General features: G+C 38.2%; 2 protein-coding genes across 5 annotated transcripts; one reads left to right on the top strand and one right to left on the bottom strand.

The window, feature by feature from the left end:
* The first annotated feature begins 691 nt into the window (after nucleotides 1-691).
* LOC118810802 (aryl hydrocarbon receptor interacting protein) lies at nucleotides 692-15,902 on the top strand. Of its 2 annotated transcripts, none has more exons than XM_036574856.1 (7): nucleotides 692-833; nucleotides 1,957-2,139; nucleotides 3,020-3,208; nucleotides 3,761-3,937; nucleotides 5,446-5,587; nucleotides 12,661-12,890; nucleotides 14,587-15,497. In XM_036574856.1, the coding sequence occupies exons 1-7, from the start codon at nucleotides 735-737 to the stop codon at nucleotides 14,590-14,592; spliced, it is 1,026 nt and encodes a 341-aa protein (XP_036430749.1). In that variant the 5' UTR covers nucleotides 692-734; the 3' UTR covers nucleotides 14,593-15,497. The 2 variants fall into 2 exon arrangements, with proteins under 2 accessions (XP_036430749.1, XP_036430750.1); XM_036574857.1 differs by having other exon boundaries at nucleotides 735-833; nucleotides 2,013-2,139; nucleotides 14,587-15,902.
* cdk2ap2 (cyclin-dependent kinase 2 associated protein 2) lies at nucleotides 9,860-21,694 on the bottom strand. Of its 3 annotated transcripts, XM_036574860.1 has the most exons (5): nucleotides 21,060-21,694; nucleotides 19,510-19,601; nucleotides 18,160-18,280; nucleotides 16,824-16,882; nucleotides 16,380-16,489 (listed from the first exon to the last, which is right to left on the bottom strand). In XM_036574860.1, the coding sequence occupies exons 1-4, from the start codon at nucleotides 21,112-21,114 to the stop codon at nucleotides 16,860-16,862; spliced, it is 291 nt and encodes a 96-aa protein (XP_036430753.1). In that variant the 5' UTR covers nucleotides 21,115-21,694; the 3' UTR covers nucleotides 16,380-16,489; nucleotides 16,824-16,859. The 3 variants fall into 3 exon arrangements, with proteins under 3 accessions (XP_036430751.1, XP_036430752.1, XP_036430753.1); XM_036574858.1 differs by lacking the exons at nucleotides 16,380-16,489; nucleotides 16,824-16,882 and adding an exon at nucleotides 9,860-10,314; XM_036574859.1 differs by lacking the exon at nucleotides 16,824-16,882 and having other exon boundaries at nucleotides 16,341-16,489.
* Between the last annotated feature and the right edge of the window lie 3,592 nt (nucleotides 21,695-25,286).

Here is a 25,286-nt window from a genome sequence, read left to right as displayed (position 1 = left end):
TATAATAAACACATGAGGCTGTGTCCTTCGGAGGCTGCATTTGAAGGCCGATTACGTCACAGCGGCGCAACTAGGCTGTCCCATTTCATAGACTACCTTCATATGCGGCCGAGAAATGTGTCCTTCTTTTCCATGGCAATGAAGAATCCAACGGGTGCATCCTTCGCCAGCCAACATATCCCAGCGAGGAATTGAGAACATGGCGGCATCAACAGAAAAGTGAACACTTTTTAATATAAGTATTGAGTTTAAACTGAGGCGAATGGCTAACGATACAAATGTAAAAAAAAAAACAAACAATCTCATCAGTAGCCGGCGGTGAAGCATCTCCAGCTCTAATAAATGAAAAATAAACAAATAAAATCAAAATTTCTGGCTCCATCTGTAAAGACCTTTAAAAGAACTTGACGAGCGGCGTTTCGTGGCGCACCGGTAAGCGCGGGAACAGCGGTGCTGTGACGCTAACAGAAAACCCGCTGTAAGGCAGACCGTCTAATTTCGGTTCAGCCTTCGCGGGTCTTCGCAGTGTGTCCCAATTCAGGGGCTGGATCCTTCGAAGGACGCGGTCTACGAAGGCCTGTCTTTCGAAGGATCCAGCCCCTGAATTGGGACACACTGCGAATCGGTAGGATTATTGCCGATGTTTTGCGATCGTTCCCGAAGTTTGACGAGTTGTTGTATGGCGCCTCCCGTGGTCAACGTTTGGTTGTGCATTATTTTTCAGTTTGAAAAGAATGGAGGAAGTTGCTATCAAGCTCGGTGCTGATGGCATTCAGAAAAAAGTGCTCTCTCCAGGTAAAGGAGAGCTCCCATCGTTTCCCGATGGTACAAAGGTAAAGACAAATGAATTGCATTTCTATAGGAAAGCAAAAGGTTTATTTCGTAACGTGTCTGAAGACCGTCCATCTAGCGTAGCTTGGCGTTAGCTGACCACTACTAAGGCTGTTTGGCCTTCTTGGCTAGCTATCTTATTTCCACTTAAAGCTTCAGCATGAAACTATGCATAATGTTGGATCATTATGTGGTTTGAGTTATGTTAAATGTTATGTTAACTAACAGCTAACTAGCTAAGCTAACGCATGATGGTTGGAGAGGGTCCCCGTATGTAACGTATACGTTTGTTTTCATTCTTTAACTAACCTAGCTAGCTAGGTCAAATCATTCCATGCGAATATGAATCAACATGTATAACTGATGTGCATCACGAATAACAATTGGACAAAATAACGACTTTAAAAGCTAGCTATCTGCATAAGCTAAGATAAATTTCATGTAACTTTGCACTACCGCTTCTGTATTACGCCGTCAAGGCCAGTCAGTTTATGTTTTACACGAGAATGTTCGTTCTCTAATCGTGCTAACGTTAAATGAAACTGTATTCGTGCAACGACATCGGATGTTGATATCTGATACTTGCACACATCTGCCGATGCTAATACATAACCACTTACATCATGTAAAAATCTATTAATCAGGATTAGCATTATGGAGAAATATAACAGTTATTTCTGTTGGTAGACAAGTGTAGTAAATAAAATAACGATATTTTAGGACCGTAGCTCAGCATCGCCTAGACAGGCTGCTCTTCTGGAAAGCCACAAATGTATCATCAGAGATCGAGTAGAAATATCGACCAAATCTAAACTAATTTCCTATGCCGGTATATTTTTAACAATTGTCCGTCCCAGTTGACAGTTGAACAACTGATCCCAGTGAATTGTTCTTCTGTGATGAGACAATTTACTAGAACAAGTGACATATTTGTGTATACATTTACAAAAGCTGATTAAGAGTGAGATTATGGACTACAGTATAGGTTAGTGCAGTGGGCACCAACCGTTCTCATAGGGATCCATCTTCCTGTAGGTTTACCAGATAGATAGATAGCAGCCATGTAGTGTAAAAGGTCACTATCAGTTGGTACACATGTCAACAGTAACAGCTGATTGCCTTCAGGTCATATTTCATTATCGCACCAGCCTGTGTGATGGTAATGTGCTGGATGACTCCAGGATGATGGGAGGAAAGAGTAAACCCATGGAGCTTATCCTAGGGAAGAAGTTTAAGCTGCCGGTTTGGGAGCGGGTAGTCACCACAATGAGAGCTGGAGAAGTAGCTGACTTCACCTGTGACATAAAGGTCAGTTATGGGATTTGACAGGAGTTACACTGTTGCTAACTGAGCCAATGAACAAGCCTGGCTTAGTTTCCCCATAAACATCCGATTACTCATTATCATTATATGGTGAAACATGTCTAACTTTGAGTACAGAAGTATAATAATAAGCATGAAACTCTTAAGCTCTAGATGTATTGTTCACTTGTCTTGAAGCTATATTTATTATCCAGTAACTAATCTCTGATTAGTTTTTATTAAATTTGTGATTTGATTTTAATTCTTTTGGAAATTATTCAATACAAACCTGAAATTTAGATTTGACTATTTTGGTATGATTCAGGATAGTTTTTACACTGAATACAAAAATGTGACAAAGACATATTTACACGGTATTGGAATACAGACAGTAAAATAGTTCCCAAAATGTAACGTTTGAAAAAGGCCTGTGAATTGTATTTAGGCTAAATTGAATTCAAACTTTATTATATATTATAATTGGAATGGATCTTAACATTCCAATATATTCGCATCTATGCATTTAAACCCTTATTAAACTACAATGAATTGTTATTAGTCATTCAGTATATACAATGAATTATTTAATATCTACAATTAATTATTCAGTGTCTGCTATGAATTACTATTATTATGAGTAACTACAGTGAATTATATCTACTCTGAATTCTTGAGTAACTGCTATGAATTATTCAGTAACATCTATGAAACTAATATGTAAGTTATGTAGTCATGATTGTGAAGAAAGGAAATAATGGGGTTTAAAGGGTTGAAGTGTGACATGTTAGAGAGCTGCAGCCCAGACTGTTAAACTGCCAATGCTGTCAAATAAGTTTAGTGTTTTTCTAATCTGAATCTCCTGTCTTCAATGCTCCTAATACCCTAGCACACAGCTCTGTATCCGCTGGTTTCCCAGTCATTACGGAACATCAGTGTGGGGAAAGATCCTCTAGAGGGTCAGAGACATTGTTGTGGAATCGCTCAGGTACACTCTCATCACTCACTGGGCCATGCTGACTTGGACCACCTGCAGGCAAACCCCCAGCCTCTGGTCTTCACCATCGAGCTCCTAGAGGTCAGAGTCAGAGATCAAAGGCAGCATTACCTTTGAATATCTATTTATTGGTCTGTTACAGCTGTCAAAATGTTTCCTAAATTTGTGCACAGTATTTTTCTTACAAGGTGGGTAACATGGTGATTTTAATGTGTTACATGCATCAGTGGAAGCTCATGAAAAAGTTGTATTCATGCAAAATTAGTAGAGTTTTCTGAATATTAAAAAGCAAAATAGAATCACTGAGAACTGGTCATCTTGCGTCAATAGTAAGTATGGATTAGGGGTTTCACTGTGCAATTGAGGTCACCAAGAAGCGTGACACGAGAAGGCAATACATCTCAATTTCTCACATCTCTATGATAATGGCTATAAGAAAATACGTATTCAAAACACAATGGCAGATTGCATAGATTTTATGTGGCTCTGCTTCAAAACAATCAAAATCCAAGGTAAATTGCCAGTAACTAACAATCACAAGAGAGTTCTTAGATTAATATACTGTGCCAAGTCAAGGAAAAGTCTCATCAGTTCAGGTTCTGACAGCTTTTCTTTCCTGTGTGATTCCACCAGGTCTTGCCCTCAGGCTCTTTTGCATTAGAGACGTGGGCGATGACGGATGAGGAGAAACTGCAGGCCGTGCCACAAATCCATGAGGAGGGCAACATGCTCTTCAAGAAGGGAGAGACTGCTGCAGCTGCGGAAAAATACTACAATGCCATCGCCTGCCTGAAGAACCTGCAGATGAAGGTTGAAAAAATGCAAAAATGTCTGAGTTGACTTTAAGCATAACAAGTCACCACATGTCCCATTGAAAAGCCACAGTTATGACTGCACTTGTAACTGTCTAGCTCAGGTTACTTTGCTGATAATTTTGCAAAAAAGCAGGAGCAAAGTCTTAAAGAAGGACACAAGGCTGCTGTGTTTATTGGAGAAGCATGTGGAGTGGATCGGTGTTCTATTGCGTATGTGGATTAGTTCAGTAATGTTACCTGTTCAGACTAATGTCAGATATAGGTCACATTAAAAAATAATTGGAACATAATTTGAACAGCCAAACTCTCTGATACGGATACCAGCTGATAGTGTAGTGTGCTGATGCTGTGGCCATGCATGATACCGCTTTATTGATAATAATTAGTAAACAGAGCTGTCTGTAGAGCCTGCTTTTCGTGTAGCATGTCAGTCGGTACAGGAGAGCTACTGATGTTTCACACAGTAACGTCCAGAAAACTAATATGTAATGTGAGTATGTAAATCGTAGGCTTTGTTCGTACACAGTGGTCTATTTAAATGTACAGTGTCACCAAAGTGCAAGATTTCTAAAAATCACACAGTGTGTGTGCCTGGCTTTATAGGGCATTCAACTACAGCTCAGCCAGCAAGAGGTAAAACTCATAACGTTTTGGCTGATTTTTATTAGCATTTGTTAACACTTTAAACCAAAGTCACTGCCTTAGTAACGTTTGTTTGCTCTTTAACAAGGCTTCTTTCTGCAGAGGTTTTTTATCCTAAAACTTTAATTCCTAACTTAAAAAAGTTATCTATTTATATAACATGAACTCATGTAGTGCTACATTGATAGTAAGAGGCAATTGGCTACTTAGCACAATGAGTCTTTGCTCTTTAACAAAGCTTCTTACAGCAAAGGCTCTTTCTCTCAAAACCTAAATTCCTAAATGAAGAATATAGTTGCCAATTTAAATAACATGAATTCATTTAGTACTACATTGATAGTAAGAGGCTATTTAGCGCAATGAGTCATGCATACAGCACAAGTGTAAATAACCTCATGTCATTTATGTCAGTAAAACTGCAGCATAGATCAGCCAAAAATCTAAATAATACACTGGCAGAAGCCAATTGCTTGTTTGGAGCAAAAATTGACTGATTTCAGTTTTGGACAGTTCTGAGCGTGCACTTCTACAACAAACAAAAATCATTTTTGTAAAAGTCATTTAGGCCAATCTTTAGCCATGCCATCTGGCGGGGTTTAACCTATTGTATTTGCAATATGTAACAATATAATAAATAATTGATGTTCAGGTTAATCAGAATATTTAATTATTGCTCTGGTAACTCTCTTTAAATACACCCTTTCCCTTTGCTGCGATGATTTTTTATTTATTTATTTTTTTTTATAAAAAGTATTGCAGTATTAATGAGCAAAATGGCTGCCATGTGAAAAAGGTAAACTGCAGACCATCTGATCTCCTGTCATATTTTTTGATTATTGTTTTTCCCAACATTTTCTCCAGGAGCAGCCTGGTGATTTGGCATGGATTAAACTGGATCAGATGATAACTCCACTCTTGCTAAATTACTGCCAGTGTAAGCTTATGCTGGGCCAGTATTATGAGGTGCTAGATCACTGCTCCTCGCTCCTCAACAAGTATGAAGGTAAACACTGCCTCAACACAGCTGACGAACACTTTTCACAGACCGTGTGAATATACTTTCATATAGAGGAAAAACATGGCAAAAGAATGAGCAGATATTAAAGGACAATGATCGAAGCCAGGTTATTACTCAAGCAGATACAGTGGGGTCAGTAATATGACATTTAGTTATTGTTATAAATTACACCAAAATACTCTTGAGTATATGCTTATATCAGGTTGACCCTGTGGCACTGACGACAGCCTTGGAGAGGATGGAAAGGCGGAGTCCGAATAGGGGTGGAAATCACAGGGCATCTCACGATGCGATATTATCGCGATATATTGACCTCAAAAATGATGATTTCACGATACTGCAAATCTTTGATACTTGATATAGTTCAGGACAATCCTCACAATCACAATATCTGTGTAACTGAAGAAAATAAAATACAACAAAAATTTATACAACAGTTAGTTCCAGCCACGCAAGCTGATTGGTTGAGAAGCGTTTTTTTCACGAACACTGTATCACTCCGCTGAGATGCCATTGCTAAGCAATGACTTTGACAGCTGTAAGAGCCATTTGAATGTTTTTACTTCTTACTTTGTTCACAAACAGAAAATGGGTCATTTAAAGACTGCATTTGACCTACAGCCGATTTGGTCAGACTCTGAAGATGAGACTACAATTTCGAAACTGTCATTACCATTGAGCAAGCTTTTCAGTTGGCAGCTGTGGCAGAACACCTGAACAACCTGGAATTGAAACTGAAAGCCAGAAATGAACCGAATACCATTCACCAAACAGAATGGGCTGTAAGATGCTTTACAGACTGGCTGGAACAAAACAGCATTAATATTGACCTAGCAAAAAAAGACAACACTGAGCTAAACTTGATATTGCGGCAGTTTTATGGCTCAGTCCGTACTTCAAAAGACGAGGCTTACAGCATTCAGTGCAGCGAGTGAGCGGAGGTCGTTACTCTGACGTGGAAACAAGCTGCTTGTTACAGAACTAATTTATTTATTACTTTATTTATGTAACTATTATGTAAAGCAATAGAACACGAGAGGGAGTGTATTCACGATAACACACAACCTCAAGTGTTCTATTGCTTTCATTCAACAGTTACATAAATAAAGTAAGAAATAAATAAATTGGGCCGTGAATGTGGCATTTACTATGTTTAAATGTTAGCAATTCCTTCCACCAAATTATAGTTCCGTAACAAGCAGCTTGTTTCTACATCAGAGTAACAAACTTTGCTTAAATGTATACAAATTGCAAAATACACATTTCTTTTTCAAAAATAAACATATTTAAAAATACACATTTCAGTGCTTAACAGGCATACCCAACTCATTTTATGTAAACTGGGCACATTTCAGTGCTTATTCTGCTTAAAGCATAACCAGCCTGTTTTGTGCAAACTTGGGAACATTTCATTGTTTACCAGCTAGTTTTATGTAAACTGGGCATGTTTCAGTTCATCCTCAAATATGCATGTTCTTCTTCAGGAACAGCAACTGATTAGCATGTTCAGAAGTGAGCGTACTCCTCTGTGCAATAATAATGTTACCAGCAGTCGAAAAGATTATTTCTGCAGATACCCAGTCCCTGGGACACACAGGCTTTGTGCCAGCTTAACAAGGAGTGGGTACCCTTGTGCCTGAGATTTTCACCAATCCAATGGGTCATCTGTCAGTCATAGAGGTCGAACATGTTGATATTTTCTGACCCCATTTTCAGCTATGGACGTAGCTCACACTGTACGTGCTTTGGTGCTCTTTAATGACTGGCCAAGGAGATTACGAAGTGCAGATTTTCTTTTCTTTGTTGTGTGCAGTCTAAGGATAATTCCAGTGCTCACTGCTGTCAAGCTGTTCAGCAGCATATTGCTCAATGCTTATTCTCCATTATTCTCCATTCAATTATTCTCCTAGTTATTCTATTATTTCCAAGTCTGCATCCTTTTGTAAAAAAGTAATCAGTCGCACACCTTTTACATTATTATTTGAAAAATATGTTCTCAGCTAGTCAACCATTTTTATTCATTTAAAATTTCATGCATGACTTTTTGATTGATTTGATATATGTGAAAGATGGAATCTCTAACAGTAGTCCAGGGGTGCCCAATCCTGGTCATGGAGATCTACCACCCTGCACATCTTAGTTCCACTTCTAATTAAACACACTTGATCCAAATAATGAAGGCCTTCAGGAGCATCTGAATATGAACTCTCCAGGATGGTAAATCTCCAGGACCCAGATTGAGCACCCATGCAATAGTCTGATGGTTTAAAGGCCCATCAACACAAAACTAAGACTAGGAATTCAGATAACCCATTACAGTTTGTAAGATGTAATTACCTTCGGAACAGCAGCCTTTGACACCACTTTGGCATACGTCTCCTAGATATCTTGTGGTGACAGGAAAAGCAGAGATTTAAACCTAGGGTCTCAGGTTAATGAGATGTACAGGTTGTTTTTCCTTCTCTGTAGAGTCATGTCTCTTTGATAGGTCTTGATGGATGGTGCTTTTTATCTTTCTGACATGAGGGGAATCATCAGTGGTGCTGATTGTGTTACTCAAAAGTTGGGCATGAGGCGGAGCAAGGACAGAAATTATTTGGCCCTTCTCCTCAGACGTGATGTTTGTTGCCACCAGCATTGGCTTGAGGGCTTGCACAACCTCTCCGCCATTTGAGATGTCTGTCTCAGTCAGAGTGCAATCAGTGACACGCTTTCTCATCTTTAATGAAAGCACACTGCATAATGGAACTTTAATTGAAAACACGATTTTAATGCATTTTTTGTGAATAATATATCCTAAAGTATAAATTCATAAGTTTTAACGTTCTGTGTAGCTCTGTTATTGCATTAAAGCTTATGTGAGTTAAAGTTTAGCTATGATTAGGTTGTGAACTATATAAAATAAATTTATATTTAATTCACAGCCAAGTCGCTTAAACCGAACTATCTGTGGGTTCGTTCTGTAACATGGGATATTGGCACTGTACTGACCCTGTACAACAGTGCCAGTATCGCTCGTTATTAGTACTCCCTCTTGTGTACTATTGCTTAAAAGGGAACTCCACTGATTTTGCAAATTTACTTCAGTCATTCAGTGGTTTAGATGTAAACAAAATCATTTAGAGTGTGAAATGTGCCTTTCTAGAGAAATTTACGGAGTCAGAATTGTTCAGCATTATAGTACTAGGAACCAGAGGTCCGAAGCATTTAATGGCTCCGAAAGCTACATCCCGTTAAGTTATTACACAAAATGGTTATGAATGCATTGCTTGATACCTGAGCTATTGTAAAACATATTTTAGTATAAATTGTTACGTAAGGATTACTTTTATGTTTCCTCTCAAAACCGCATTCTCAACTGAGACCAATGCACACAAGCTTTTGTTGTTACTAGCCTATAGCTACAGCCGCTCAACACGACTGATGCCAGCAGCTTTTGGTTACAGTTTATTTTTACAGTTTTCTTACCTATTTGTAGAAGATGGCAGAGTAAGCGGGGGCCTTCGAGGAGGTCTGTTTTCAAAATGTCGTAGAGCCATATCCATTTGAACCAGAAAACACCAATGAGTTGTAGCGACTTGGAGGGAGGGAGGGAGAGAGAGAGGGAGGGAGGAGGGAGGGAGGGAGAGAGAGAGAGAGAGAGAGAGAGAGAGAGAGAGAGAGAGAGAGAGAGAGAGAGAGAGAGAGAGACACACACACACACACACACACACACACACACACACACACACACACACACACACACACACACACACACACACACACTGAACCCACCGGCGCCGAAGCAGAACAACCCAGGACGAATGGAAACTGGCGGTGTCAACAACAAACTACTTGCTACTCTGCTTACCAGTCTATAAGCTATCGGCTAACAGTGAAATATTCACGGTGGCTTTCTGTGGTGGAGAATACAACAGAATGAACAGCAGGTTTCTTTAGCAATTGGCATTTGAAGAAATCTGCTGAGCATTTTTTCACTGGTCTTGTATAAGTCTTTGTCTGTGAAGTGGTCGCTACTAGTTCAACTTTGGTATTTGTGTATAACTTGAAAACAATTAGCCACAACTTCAGGATCTCTAGTACTTGTAATTGCAACCACCACTCTGAACAATTAACCAGCAAGGTGTAACTGTGATCTATCACAGCTCCTCTGATACTCACATGAACCATGAGTTTTGTTGACACTGTGCGATGCATCGCCGCCTACACAAACACAATACACATGCAGGCTGGAGAGGTACATGCAAAGCGGTGTAAGGAACAAATAGTACCCTGAGAAAACAAATTTTGGGTTTAGCACTATTTTAGCATTATCAGTCTAACATATAAAAACTTAAGACACTTGTATTTTCATTGGTTGTTTTGAACAGCAAATGAATTGGTGATATTTGTAGTGTAGACATAAAGATGTCTGGTTCCTAGTATGGTAATACTAGGTAAACAATTTTGACTGTAATTTTTTCTAGAAAGGTGCATTTCATTACCAAAACCACTCTGAATGATTTTCTTTACATCTGAACCATTGAATGATTAAGTAATTTGCAAAATCAGTGGAGTTCCCCTTTAAATAAACAGCTTACCTCTGGAGATAAGAGGACAGCACAGATGGCAGGCAGCATCTCATAGGCGCTGTTCCATCAGACAGCACTGTGTCGTGGAAGGTCCAGCATCTTCTGGTTTCTCTTCGCTACATCTGTAGCGATGGTGCTTCTCTGAAAGAAGACAGAAATCCTCCGAAAATTTGCAAGAAGTCGAGCAAAGCTGGCAGTTTCAGGGCATGCTGTTACGCGAGGTTTAGTATATGTGCAAAACACCGAACATGTTGATATCCTGTCAGCTCAACAGCTACAGTCATATTTGATGCGTTGTCAGTAGCGACTACTGGGTCTTTTTCGGTAAGTTTTCATTCTTCTGTAGCCTTCTTTAACACTTCTGCCATATGAGCACTGGTGTGACTCTCATGCATCTGCCTAGTTTAAAGGATGCAAGAGTGCATTTCCTACTTGCTGTGAATAAAATGAGCAGTGATGGTCACAAAGGACTCGGTGGCTCTTGAAGTCCATGCATCGTACGTGAGGGCAACTCTTTTAGCAGGCTGAAGTGCATCATCCACCTTTGCTCTCGTCTCTGCATACTACGCTGGAATACAATTATCAGTGAAATATTTTCGGCTTCGTATGTCATATCTTGGTTCCAGTGTTTGAAGCATTTTGCGAAAACCCTAATTTTCAACTACACTGTATGGGCGAAGGTCCCAAAAAGGAAGTTTTGCTTAAAATTGGGTATTAATTGTAGGCTGACTGAGTTGTGGTGACGTTAGCTGATTCTCAAAAACCAGATCAGGATGATGAAGAAGGTGGCTATGCATGTTCGTTGTGTTGCTGGTGTACTTTATATTAACAATACAGTTCTTGGAAATCGCATAGTCTTTGTCTATTTCATTTGTTCCTTCAATGCTGTAAAAACCCAAGTAGGCGCAGTCGTTCAACTTCAACTTATTTGTCCCCCCCATTGGGTGGCAGTCCATTATGACATCATCTTATTTAATGAATGTGTATTAATTTTCTTCTGTTTTTTCCTTAGTTATTCTTAGTAATAGTTAATTTTTGTGAATAAAGAAAATAATTCTATTAAAAACTAGGTTGGTACATTTTGTTTGTTACAGCTTGTTCACAAGCACCATAAAAATAATAAATGTTTTACGTATATGTTGCATGTAGTGAAAATGCTTTATTTCTTGATGTTATGTTTGTGCCATATCATCCATCTTTAGAAACAGCTGTAAAGAGGTATTGTCAAGTTATTTTCTTGGATCTTTATAGCTTCCCCACTTGAAAGGGATTGATCTATCTACATGGAGTTCTTTGACCAGATTTCACTCCATGACTAAGTGGGTTTTTCCTTTCTTTGGCAGGTTCAGTAGCTTGACACAGTGGCCTCACCGTTTCATTGACCAATAATTCTTAGCTATGAGCCTTCTCAGCCAAGGATGTTTTGGTTATAAGGTGAAAAACCTTACACAAAACAGCATTTGTAATTATTTCAAGAAAGTATTAAGCTTCACTGCCTTATTTCACTTAATACACATGCTCTTATATATCTCCTCCTCATAACCATAAGCAAAATTAGTGCTTAGTTTTGTTGTGCCCTTTATCATATCAAGTAACATATGTAACCTACTGTATTTCAACACAGGATGCTTTGTGAACACAATGATTTAACGTGATATCAAACTACGCATACTCTTCAACAGTCCATCTTATTCGCACGAAGCTAAAAGTTAAACAAGCCACCGGCAAACAGGCCAGTGTAACTACAAACTAGCTTAGCAGCAGCCCTAAATTTCATCTGAGAAATTCCACGGTCGGTCTCTACGGTTGTGTGCCACATCTTACCGGCTGCCTCTCCAGACTTTGCAGACATCAGTCCTGTACAGCGCTACCGCAAACCATGACGCTGGTTGAAGTAATTCTGGCAGTATTTTCTGCTAGTGCAGCGATTGTGGATAGCCTCGTCCATTTCTTCGATGCTGTGCGCTGCTTTTTCTGTTTATTTATTTTTTTAATTTATTTTTTTCCCGAAGCTGCGCGCTGTTTGTTTTCTTTCTCAGAGCTGCGCCTCGCTTTTTTCATTTCATTGCTCCCTACATATTTCGCTCGTCAGTGGACTCATGACGTTACTTTACTCTTTCATTTATGCATTGTTTACTTCTGTCCAAGCTTCAACCCCTAGAAAATAGGTATTGTTTAATTCAGACATTAAAAGATTTTGATCATTAGGACTTGACTTTGACCAAATCAGGATTTTCATCTTAGTGTGGAAAAAGCCTGCAAAGGTAACTCACAGCAATTCAAGTAGGCCATGCACAGTTTACATGTGGAATGCATTTTTGCTACTATGTAAATGTTTTGTTCTCTCTGTCTGTGCTAGTATTGCCTCTTCAGTGTATTCATTTTAGGGTGCCATTTGTCTCCTTTTGTCATTACTTGAGCTCAGCCTTCATTGACTGGCTGAGTTTAAGATGTCACTGAGTTCACAGTCCTGTTTCCTTCCTGTAGATAATGTGAAGGCGTACTTTAAGCGTGGGAAGGCCCATGCGGCGGTGTGGAATGAGGCTGAGGCCAGGGCAGATTTTGCTAAGGTGTTAGCGCTGGACCCCTCTCTGGGGCCCGCGGTGGCCAAGGAGATCCGAGCAATGGAGGAAAAGATCCGGGAGAAGGAGAAAGAGGAGAAGGGACGCTACAAAAACCTCTTCAACTACAGCAGCACTTCAACAACAGCAACTACGGTCAGTCCCTGTCATCATCAAGCATTAACTTGAAGTGCACATACATTGCCTGTCAAAAGCTTAAAATTTCCTAAGAAATATTCAATTTTCACACAGGGAAACACTTTGGCCTTTCTAAGGGAAATGATTTCTGGGAACTGGAACTAGATTTCTAGGACTATTAAATGTGTTTTTAGTTTGTTTTTGTTTCATAGGATCATCTTGTTTGTTGTATTTGAACTTGCGTATCAATACTCATATTTTATAACGAAAGGGTTAATATCTTGAATTGGCTAGAAGAAAATGATCCAATAAGGATTTTTGTCTGAGTGGTGTCTAGGTAGACAAACAACAACCAAACAAACTCTCCCATTGATTAGGACTTTAGAAGCTGAACCGGAGGCCTTATATGTCAGATTAAGCACAAACATAACTGGAAAGTGAGGAAAGGAATGTCATGGCAGGCCTTCTGGAAGTCTGTTTGATGGTACTGAATAGGAGTAGTAGTCTAACCAGATTTTACTTAATTGTTAAAAAATGGGGGGCAACCTCTACACTGGGGCTCTTTACTGAAGGAGTCACTGTAATATATTAATGTCTGTTACAATCTCCACTTAAACATTGTTTTTAAAGTATTCAAATATATAAATTAGTGCTGCCAAAAAAGTTGCACCATCACTAGCTTTGTGTTAACATAACATTAGAAATCCCATACAGATGTGAGTGGAAATTAGAATTATCATAGCGGTGGTAATTGTTTCTGCATTAAACATTATGTGAATGCCATTTAATTCATTTTGAAGCAACTGTGATGGGAGAGACAGATGTCTATTCAGCTTTCCATGTCTTTGCAGTTTTTCTCAGGCTTAGTTGCAGAATGCACCTCAACATCGGACAACTGCACAGTATTTTTACACAGTATTTTTCCTGTGATAGTATTCCTACATAATTGCAATATAAATTTGACAGTGTTCTTTTCTAAACTATTGTTAAAAGCACATATTACAACCCTTTTGGCACGAAAATGGTTTAAACACCTAAAAGGTTTGTGTGCTGACATCACAAAAAGGGTATTAAATAGACAGGGTTTTCAGCTTTATTTCCAAAGTAGCCACTGTCATTAATATTGATTTAAATATTTACACTTGATATTGTTTTCCTCTAAGTAAACCTGCAGAGATTTTAATATGGTAAGTAACTGCAAACTGAAAGGGTAGACATGTTCATTTGAATTTATTGCAAGTTTGAAAAGCTAAGGTTCCCCAAACATTTATAGACAGTGTGTCATCAGTACGTTGGTATAGTGTAGTGCGTAACACTACACTTCTGTCTTCTACACTATAGACTGGGGTTCAATCCCCCGCCTGAGTAAGACCCTACACTATATTAATAAGAGTCCTTGGGCAAGACTTCTAAGGATACCTTTGCCTACCTGTGTAAAATGAAATCAAACTGTAAGTCGCTCTGGATAAGAGTGTCTGCTAAATGCCGTAAATGTAAAAAATCAGTATGTTTTGATGTCTTAAGCACTTTAGGTGTTAAAAAGTGCATGCTTAAAATGAAATTTATTACTATTATTATTATTGTTGTTATTAGCATAATGACTGTATAATTATTATTCACTTGTTTTTTATTAGCCTTACTGCTGCTATTACTACTTCTTTTGTTTACTTTAGCAAAAATAATCATTTAATTTTTTATTGTTTTTTACTTTCAGAGCTGAAAGAAATATGGACATTTCTTTTGTTGATCATGAAGAGAGGTTCTGTCGTTGAGGCACTGTAAAATTGGAGCCCGTGAATGCTCTTCTGTTTGCCCTTTTGTGATTCTACCTAGGCAGACACAAGCAGCTTCCTTTTTTCCTTTCCACATGTTCATTCCCCCCATCCATAATCATACTACTCACAGTTATCGTGCACAAAATATTATGTCTGTAATAGATCCCGTTATGCAATGAAATGTAACTTATTTTTGGTTTATTATAGAGATGAACAGGATCACAAAGGCTTGTCTAACTAATATTTTGGGACTTGAGGACACATTGAAATTCTGCAGCTCTTACTTTATTCTGTTAGCACTGTAAAAGGATAAGTCTGAACTAACACTCGTTAATTTCTGGAGAATAATAAGACGAGTCTTTGCGACACATTATGGCAAGTAGCAGCAGACTGCTTACGTCCAGTTACATAAACATACAGAACAGGCAGAGCCACCACACGAAGACATGATTCAACCTCCTGATTGAGACAATTAGCTTATGTGAAATACTTTTGTCTCTAATGCATGGCTGCACGATATGGAAAATAAGATATTCCTACATAATTGCAATTGTGATGGTTATAAGAACTTGCAAAACACAAGTTAGAGAATTGATAATGTGACATGGTTAAAAGATTGGCCTGTATTATATTGACCAAAATATTTGTTGGATGATTTGAATGCCTTGATTCATCCAAACACCCACACAGACTGAGATATGTGAGAATTTGTCAGATTGCTCATAGTGCACAATATTACACATTAGATGCATGTTCAAGGTCTTGTGTTGTAAGCTTTGGCGGTATCTCTTCTGCAAAGGCCAATACTGCTATAACATTAAAGAATGATGATATATGTTGTAAAACCATACTCTATTGTCCTGTCCTTCTTTTTTTCTTATGTGTCAACCTTCGGTAGTTCCTGTTGCATTCCCATCTTTATCTTCATGTCAGTGGTCTTTGTATGTATGCTTGTATACTTTGATTTATACTTTGTGACAAATTCATACTCAAACGTTCACCTTGATTGTCCTCAACAAGCCTTTCAAAATATGTCTGACAGGATACATAAGAATTCACAGACAGCTGTCAAGTGAAAAAGAAAAAAAAAAATAAGTAAACCTTTATTCCTTTCTGTTAGCCTCCTCCATGGTAAATATCATGGCGAGTTCTGTACAAAAAGCACTGAATGGGTGTCTTTAATATGCCTTATGTCTTTCACTGAAACAGCAGACTGCATTTGTTACAACAAGCCAAATAAAGACAAGTACCTTGATATTTTGTGTTTCAATGATGTTAACACTGTATGAACTATAAGGATTCCAAATTTACATCCATACATGTGTATGTGTGATTTATAGGCTCCATATTTAATATGCCATTACTTTTGTACACACACTCACACACTTTCCAGGCCTAATCATAGATTTTCACTCCTGTCGGTTAATCTTGTTTTTCACTGGTTTTCTAGGGACATGAAAATATAAAAACAAGCACGCACACAAACAGATGTGGACATTTTAAATGTTTAATTGCAAAACCTGACATTTTTGTTTTTGTATTTAGATACAGAACTGCAAAAGTTGAGTTTAAAAAACTGCTGTGCTAAAAGGAATAAGCACTAATTAGGTGGGAGCACACATGCAGCAAAGAGAACTTGGGCTGAACTATGCATTTTTAACAAAAATGCAGTTGGCAAAGTTTATGCATGAGGTTTAAAAAAAGGTGTGCATGAGGGAAAGAGAAGACGCATTAGAGAGACAAAAGACTGAAGAAGAGAGATTGTAGGCGTATGTTATGTGCGAGCACTTCGCTCCGTTTCAGCTAGACACTCCCTCACTAAAGCACGGGCATGGATGATTCCTGAAGGAAAAAGAATAAAAAAAAAAAGAAAAGGTATAGCGTTTAGAGTGTGTTAGAGTGCAGAAATTGAAAGCTTCTCACCCTGACTACACATCCCAACTAACTTTGATTAAACGTTTTCACATAAACAGTGGGCACCATAGTCCGTATACACAAGCAAGACTTTATATTAATAAAACAATAATACCACAGAAACTCTATTAAAATTTTAGAGTTTCCATGTTTCTGAATGTTAAACCGATCTTAAACTGTGTAATATCTTTTTATTTTAAAGTCTGCTACTGAAATGTTAAAGTTCACCTGAATGGGAAGTTAGCGCATTTCCCTTCCGTACCTTGACATATTTCCAAATGAAAGATAAGGGAGAGTCTCAAGTTGAGCTGAGCATTTTCTCTTGATGATAGGAAGGGGTAGTGGGAGGGGAAGTGAATCATATTATTGGTTAATGTTATTTTTCCTGCCTGCTGGTGTACAGTGACAATCAAAAATCAAGACATTTTAGAAGCTTAAAAGAAGAATTCTGACTCAAATACTATATATGAATGATAAAATGTAGTTAATATGACTATTCTGATTCCAGGTTAATCATAAGCATGGGTTTGTGCAAATATAACTGTTAACATTAGATTTCATATAAATTAGGTTTACTTTAAATTATTAAAGTTTGTAAACCAGAGGCCTCAGGATTTGCATAATGGCAAGGACAAAATTAAATGACAGAGCACTGAGGACCACACAAGGTACAAAATGCTCAAAAGCTGTTCTGTTTGGGGCTTTAATACGATATATAAGACTGGCAACTGACTGAGATTGTACCAATACTATACAATAATACCGACATTATACAATAACTGAGATTACAGTTGTTAATATGATGTGTAATACATAATATCTTTTTTTTTATATAAAATTTTGTAAAAAACAAAAAAGATAAGATTTTATCTGTTTATTTTAAAACCGTATTCATCAACTTGCTATCTTGTTTTCCTTTAGTTTTCATCATTTTAGAAACAGATTACATTAAAAAATCGTAACGATAAGTAATGTAGCTATTTAAGGTAATAAACTATTTCTCTTACCGTTTTAAAATTTGTGACTTTGGGCTATACACCGATCAGCCATAACATTAATCACACCTGCTTGTTTCTACAATTATTGTCCATTTTATCAGTTCCACTTACCATAGAGGTGCACCTGCAGTTCTACAATTTGGTAGACTACACTCAGTCCAGCAGTGACACTGAGGTGCTTAAAAATTCCAGCAGCACTGCTTTGTCTGATCCACTCACACCAGCACAACATACACTAACACACCACCACCATGTCAGTGTCACTGCAGTGCTGCGACTGATAATAATACCTGCCTCCCAAATAATACTTGATCTAAGGTGGTCCTCTGGGGGCCCTGACCACCCTGAACTGGTTAAAAGGGGGCTAACAAGGTTTGCAGAAAAACAGATGGACTACACTCTGTAATTGTAGAACTACGAAGTGCACCTATATGGAGCAGATAAAAAATAACCAATAAATGTAGAAACAAGGAGGTGGTTTTAATGTTATGGCTGATCTGTGTGTGTATACACAGATACACACACACACACACACACACACACAGACTTTTGTCAAGTGAATTTATTGTATGTGTAGCCATCATTGGATGGCTGCTGTACCTCTCTTGAGTCTCTCCATGGCACTTTTACTGCCAGCATAAGTGGGGCGGATTTCACGACTCATCTCCTCAATGACAGACAGCAGTTCACTATAGGTGGAGCCTTGAGACACCTTCACCGGCTGTAAACAAAAGGATTAAGTTAGCATCTTCCACAACCTCATCCCAACATTAGCCTCATGGTCGAAGCTCTCCTAAGGATCAGTGAAACTATACATTTGGTGGAAACCCTGACTGAAATTTCCACGCTTTTTACATCCTAAAACGGTCACATGAAAACAATGCAAACTGACTGAGTTAAGTTACATGAGTAAAGAATGGAAGACTCACTCCAGGCACCTGGCCCTTTAAGGGGTTAAAAAGCGAAGCTGGTATGAGTGATTAATTGAAAAAGAAAATGTTAGTAGTTTGTCTGAAGAATAAACAGATCAACGTGTCTACACTGTATAACAGTTATCTGTTTCACAGATTTAAATACAGTGACATATCCATATTCAAACTGATTTCAAATTCTCTATACACACCAGGCATGGATATTGCCCAGTCTTAACAACAACAACAACAACAACAACAACAACAACAACAGGTAAGCAAAAGTAAGTAGATAGGGGTGTAAAAATGCATTAATATGAAGGTGGCAATTCAACTGCATCATTTTTGGAATTTTATAACCAATTATAATAAGCAGTAATTACATACTACTACTACTACTATTGCTACTACTACTATTGCTACTACTAATAACAATAATAATAATAATAATAACAATAATAATAATAATAACAACAACAACAACAACAACAAATAGGTGAATTTCAAACTGAAATAAAACAGCTTCCCATATTTTCCTTATTGTTTGTATTCCCATACTACATTTTGTATGCAGCCTTCTTATAAATGCTGAACAGTACCAAAATAATCAAACCCAATCATGAAAATGAGATTATGATGCACAAAATTGTATATATAATATACGCTACATAATTAATTGGTAATTGTAATAAATAAATAGTAACTTTACAGAAGAAATAAAAGTTCATAAAACAAGATTTGAGTACTTTTATTGCTCCATTTACTGTGACATAAAAACACATTGTAAAGGGCAACTATTATTTTCAAATTCTGTACAAAAAAACAAATACAACGTTTTGTTCCGACAAAGACGATATATTGTCTCACAGAAGTTTTTCAGAGTGAGTTCTGCCACCTTTCATAAGAAAAGTAAAGACAACAGAGACAGGCACAAAACTGACATGATCAAAAAAAAGTAGTGGGCCAAACGACACCACATGCAAATGGGCAGAAAACAAAAAAAAGCCTGATTTCCACATATAAATGTGAGCTATTTTACCTGTACAAAGCCCATCGATGGTGGGCCAAAGTCACTGAATGCTGGTCTGAAGTTGGAAGAGGAGGGCAGAGATGGAGAAGATCCGCAAGATCCTGAGACAAAAAGAGAAGAGGTTATAAGCAGTACAACACAGGAAAGCTTTTACAAAAAAAGCGACCTTTAAGAAATTTCACTGACCACATACTACCGGTAAACAGAGGTTAGCAGCAGAAGTGTCATGCAAAGGAAATTCCTGCCAGTGTAAACCAAGTGGCTGGAAGCCTTGGCACAGTACCTGCTATCTGAGCGTTTAGTGTCAGAATGAGAACAGCACTGTACACACAAACACACTCACGCAATATGGCACCATGAAAACATTTATCTCACGAGACAGATGGCCTCAGTCTGACATGTTTAAACCCAGGTTTCCTGAACTTTCACAAAAATACAATCACATTTTATGCTTTTATTTAGATCAGAAGCAAGTCTCAGTAATGATTAAGAAAAGGTAATTTTCCATGTGTGACCAGTCAACAAGCTATAATAGTGTACCAAACCAGATACAATCATCCAGTTTAACCACGCTCAAACAAAGACATGGCTGCTATTAAAAAAAAAAAAGGTCCACTTTTATCTTGTTGCTTCATGCACCAAAAACAGTCATGATTCATCTTTCCTGACCATTTTCCAACCACTCTTAAGCCCTTAGAATTAATCGGAGTGGCAAAAAATAGCCTGTCTTTAAGAATTGTACATGCAAATGACCTCTGTTTTAACTCATTTAAAAGCTGCCTGGTCTGAAAAATCCTTGCAGACCTCTGAAGTCGTATGTCACCCCGTAGTAGTTATACATTAGTAACTCCAGGTCTAGGCAGATTTTTGTTCTGTGTACATTCCTCCACTCCCCAAGTGTCACTGGTTCCTATAAATTATGAGGTATTTCGGTGAGGTTGTCAGTCCACACCGTCAGTTACATTTTTCTTTTTCTTACAGAGAAAGCCACCTTAGACTCAGTTTTTAATATGGACATGATGCTGATTACAAAATGAGGGGCTACACTGCTGCATGCTGAATAGGCAGATATGTAAATGCCATGGTTTTAGTGACAAAAAAAAAAAAAGAAACTAATCAACTTTAAAAAAAATTCTCCGGACTGAAAAGCGAACAGTACGGGTTTTGAAAGTTTGCATATTTAAAGTTTACATATTACATTAAGCTCTCATTTAACAAAAGCAAACCTGCTGGGATAGGCTCCAGCAACCCAGAAGGATAAGCAGTTTAGAAGATGTGTGTGTGTGTGTGTGTGTGTGGTGTGTGTGTGTGATAACAAAAGCAAAGACAATTGTTTTTCCATTAAATGGGCCCTTGTGGTTGGAAAGCACATTTACCTTGTGGCCAGTCAAAATTCTGCAGCATAGTGTCATTCATTCATTTATACATACATACATACACACACACACACACACACACAAACAATTGTACAGTCATATTAATTCCTCTCGCTCTCTCTCTCAATAGCTACTATTAAAAGTCATTAAAATCCAAAAGACAAAGTTTTATTGGAGCTATACCTGGCGGTGTATGGTTAGATCCAGTAGGGGCAGGAGCTATTGGCTTATAACTCATGCTGATGTCGGTTTGTTCCTCCGTTTTTGTCGCAAGGCCTGTCTGTTATCTCAGTGTTACTGTCGATGGAGCAGCACGTCAATACACTGCTAATAAGCAGCTCAAGCTGACCTCGGTCGGATTAGCAGTGGTAACGTTGCTGCTGTTTACCGGCCGGCATCTAACTTCAACTCAAGAAAAAACTTCCGCCGCAACTCCTCGGTCTTTAATCCGGACTACCTTTTCAGTAATATACAGAGCAGAAGCCTTTCTGATTCTTTCGCGTTGTTTAAAAGTAAAGATTAAAAATAAAAAGAGTGGCAGCTCAGTCTCATTTACTATGTTGCTAACCGGAGACAAAAAAGCTAGCACGGCGACCAGGACTAATTGTACTTCTACGATTTAAAAAGTGAGTATTTTGGACGATTCTGGCGACGGAGAGACTGTTCGCTATCAAAGAGTCCGATTCCAGACGTTTAAAACGAACAATATATAGCATAAACGAGAAAATTTGGAAGTATTTCAAACGCCGAAGATGCCAGAGCTGCTGTTGTGCCCCCAACAGGGAAAAAAAAATGCGTCGTTACGCTGGCTCCTACGTTCTACGTCAACACGCAGAACCGTATGCGACCACTGTAGTCATGTCATCATTTTGTAGTCGGCGCCATGTTCTTATGCCCATATTAGGAACTTCGGGTCTAAGCTCGATTTCTCTTTGGCCAGAATGAATAGGGTTTTCACAAAATCACCTCTGTCGCACCCTGTGGTAAATAAAAATGTTCAGAACCCCATACATTTCGCCATATGAACATCCTTCTCTCGAATAGCACTGGATCCTCTGAATTAAAGGTCGTTAGGGGAATTCCACAATTTTTTTTTCCAACATCTGAGTATTTCAGTCCTTGAGACTCATTCAGAGTGGTTTGATGTGAAATGGTTCATTGTAGAGAAATTTACTGACTCAGATTTCTTCACAGTGGTGGTGATAGGAACCAGGGCTCGGCATGTCTACAACAGAAATATGGCTGTTTACTATCCAAAACCACCAATAAACCTACACGAGTCTTCTGAGTTTGTATATGTAAAGGTCAGGGATGAGGGAGTAGCTAAGTAGCGCGCTACTTTTTGTAGTTAACTACATTTTTTGTAGCTAAGAGCTGTAGCTGCTACAATTTTATGAAATGTAGCTAATAGCTGTAGCACCTACAAATTTTTTGTGTAGCTATAGCGATAATTTTTGCTACAATTTCGCTACAGGTTTCAGGCAATCCGCGCAAAATCTGAACCACAGAACACGGTCGTTGATTGGGCTGGTGGCGACTGTGCAATGCTGACTGAGCCGCGGACAGTTTGAGCAAACGGGCACATGCTGGCCCCACGCACTGATCACCCCTTACTAGTAGGCTTAGCTCAGGGGTTGGCAACTGAAACGTTAAGAAGAGCCATTTTGTCCTTTCAACAAAAATGAAACCACCTTGGGAGGCACAACATTTTATGTCTGTTTTACTATCTTGGATGCAAGTATGTCTTAGTGTGTGCTGATGTGCTGGTACAGGCTAAAAATTAAATAAACGAAAACTCAGACTTACTTTGCTCTGCTTTAACCTTTAGCTCAGCTGTAGCAGCTTTTTTCACGTCTCAGGAAACTTTTCTGCGAGTTTCTTGTAAAATGTCTCTCAATGTTTGACTTTTTATGAGGCTGAAGTCGCTTCTCATTCTCCTGCTTCTCGTTCGAATTGTCCCCTTCCACCTTAAATGGTGCCTGAGGCACCAGATTGTACTGCTGCGGCATTTAAGGTGGAATGGGAGATTTCGAATGAGAAGCCGGAGAATGAGAAGCTGACTTCGGCTTCGCGAATTGTTGTAGATTAAATCTATGAGAAAACCAGCTGAGTGCGTATAAATGCAAATAAGTCCATTCATCTCCAAATTATCGATGTTCATCTTAAATCTCTCTCTTTGCCTTTTCGTTATCTGCACTGCCGCATGACCAGCAGTCTGTACATCAGTCTTCAGCGTTAAGGGTTGACTCCAGTGTTTAAGACCATTTATTGTGAAAACTGTGTTAGAACTGTTTGTTATAACGATTTTACAGCAAAGGAGGATTATGTTATTTTACCTAAAAATCTAGTTCTGCTGTGGAGCTGCAACAGCTCTGCAGCAGTGGAAAGATTATACAGGCCTGATTCTCACCCCAAACAGAACCAGGGTCACTGATGAGAATTTTGAGGCTTAAGTGTTGCTGAAGTTCAACAAAGGCCTCTGAATGTCATGTCTGTATATCCTGCTGAAATGTTTAAATTGGAGCAGTTTTAAAGTTTTCAACAGTTGACAATGCTTTGCACAAAGTTGTTTGGTTTGTATCTGGTTATTTTTGTTGATTTTTGTAAGGAAGAACCCGGAATGTTTGACGTTGCCTTTAGTCTTAATTTTTGTTGGATATCACGCCTTTGGTTGTGTAAGTTTCATTGTTGGTTACACTTAAACTTACTTTTTGGTGATCTTTTTGTATATTTGCAGCTTTTCAATTGCATGTTTCTTTCTGGCATATGACAAAATGCAGTGTTTTATTCACACTTTCACTTGGGCTTGTTTGGTGTGTCAGGTGGAGATTCACAAACATTCTGACAATCGTGCTTTGAAAGTAGCTAAAAAGTATTGCACTACTTTTCAAAAAGTAGCTAAAAAAGTAGCCACTACTTTTTTTGGAAAAGTAGCTAAATTGTAGCTAGCTGCAACTTTTGGGAAAGTAGCTACAAGGTAGCTAACTGCTAATTTTTCAGTAGCTATCCCAACCCTGGTAATGGTGAAAATGCTAAAGTAGTAATAAGTCTGAAAAAAAAATCCTGAAAAAAGTTTTCTTTAGGGACGCCCTTACAACGCCCTGCATGTATCCCACTGCCATGAATGGATTAAAATAAATTGATTAAAATACATTTTGAGCCAAAACTTAATCATAAAACTATCATAAAACAATGTCTCAAACAGCATATTTATACACCACTTTATGTAATAACTTTTGCGTGTGAGCGTTCATAGATTTTAAATGCCTCAGATGTCTGGTTACTACCTATTACCACCACTGTGAAAAATTCTGAACTAAACTAGGTGTTATGGGTTTCAAATGGACCAGTATAGGTTCGCTCAGGTAGCGGCACTTTACATAAAATATAAAAAAAAAAGGAGACAAGACCAGTGCAGATAAAATCATACGAGTTTGTATTAAGGAATGAATTTGTGATTTCTTAGCTTCGACAGAATTAATAAACTTGACCAAGTACAGCAATGAAATCAAATAATAAAATAAAAAACAATACAGTGAGGACCTTTTAAGTGTTCACAAAAGCTTCAATTACCCTCTAATTCAAAAAATCAACAGGCATCTTTTTTTTTCAGATATTCACCTTGTGCTAATCAGTATAATATATTTAATTTTATTGACGCAGTCCTTGGACAATCAGTAGTGTACCTATTTTTTTCAGTTCGTCAGTCTAATTAGTGCACTTTATTAAAGTTTCAGTAATTAATTAGTTTTTATATCTGTACTTTCAGTTAGGGTTTAGGATTTAAGTCAGCTAAGGTAAGTATTAATCTCTGTTTATGGTTTAGGTGTTAGTTTAGCTTTAAATTCTAGTGTATAAAGTGTTACTTTATGGTTTTAGTTCCACTTATTTTGGTTTTCTCAGTGCTCAAACCTTAAATAATGAACCCTTGTTCTTTTAAAACAAAACTATTAAAACATGAATTAAACAACAAAACAAACAAATATTAATCAACCAGACAATAACCAAGATACAAATTCAACCTTTTTCTCAACTGTCCATAGAAATGTTAGAACTATAAGTGGTTCAAAAATGAAATAAAATATGTGTCTCCCTTTTGTTGTTTTATTTTTCAAGCTCAGTTCACTGGGGAAATTGCAATGTTCAGTCCTACCACACTGTTGAGTGTGGTCGCCAAGAGAAAAGTCCGTCTATAGTGCTCGAAGTCGAAAGTCTGGTGAGTTGTCCTCTAGACGTGGGCTTGGCTCGCCATCTAGTGTCCAAACGGGTGCACACGCCACGTGCAACCGAATGCAGGGAAGAGTTGAAACAAACCAACAAAAAACTGACCAAATCCAACCGGTATAAATCGAAATCGTCGTTTCAGACGTAACTCAGCTCAAAGTTCCCCTCGGCAGTCATTTTAATGAC

Source organism: Colossoma macropomum, unplaced genomic scaffold, assembly GCF_904425465.1.
Source record: "Colossoma macropomum unplaced genomic scaffold, Colossoma_macropomum, whole genome shotgun sequence".
In the NCBI taxonomy this organism is placed as follows: Eukaryota; Metazoa; Chordata; class Actinopteri; order Characiformes; family Serrasalmidae; genus Colossoma; species Colossoma macropomum.
This window is presented reverse-complemented; position numbering and strand designations above follow the sequence as displayed.

Coding starts and splice junctions, on each gene's coding strand:
- LOC118810802 (XM_036574856.1), top strand. CDS start 735: ATGGAGGAAGTTGCTATCAAGCTCGGTGCTGATGGCATTCAGAAAAAA. Junction 2,140..3,019: donor ACTTCACCTGTGACATAAAG/GTCAGTTATGGG, acceptor CTAATACCCTAG/CACACAGCTCTGTATCCGCT. Junction 3,938..5,445: donor TGAAGAACCTGCAGATGAAG/GTTGAAAAAATG, acceptor CATTTTCTCCAG/GAGCAGCCTGGTGATTTGGC.
- cdk2ap2 (XM_036574858.1), bottom strand. CDS start 21,114: ATGAGTTATAAGCCAATAGCTCCTGCCCCTACTGGATCTAACCATACA. Junction 18,281..19,509: donor CATCGATGGGCTTTGTACAG/GTAAAATAGCTC, acceptor TTTTGTTTACAG/CCGGTGAAGGTGTCTCAAGG. Junction 10,315..18,159: donor CATGGAGAGACTCAAGAGAG/GTACAGCAGCCA, acceptor GTCTTCTTTCAG/AGAAGCACCATCGCTACAGA.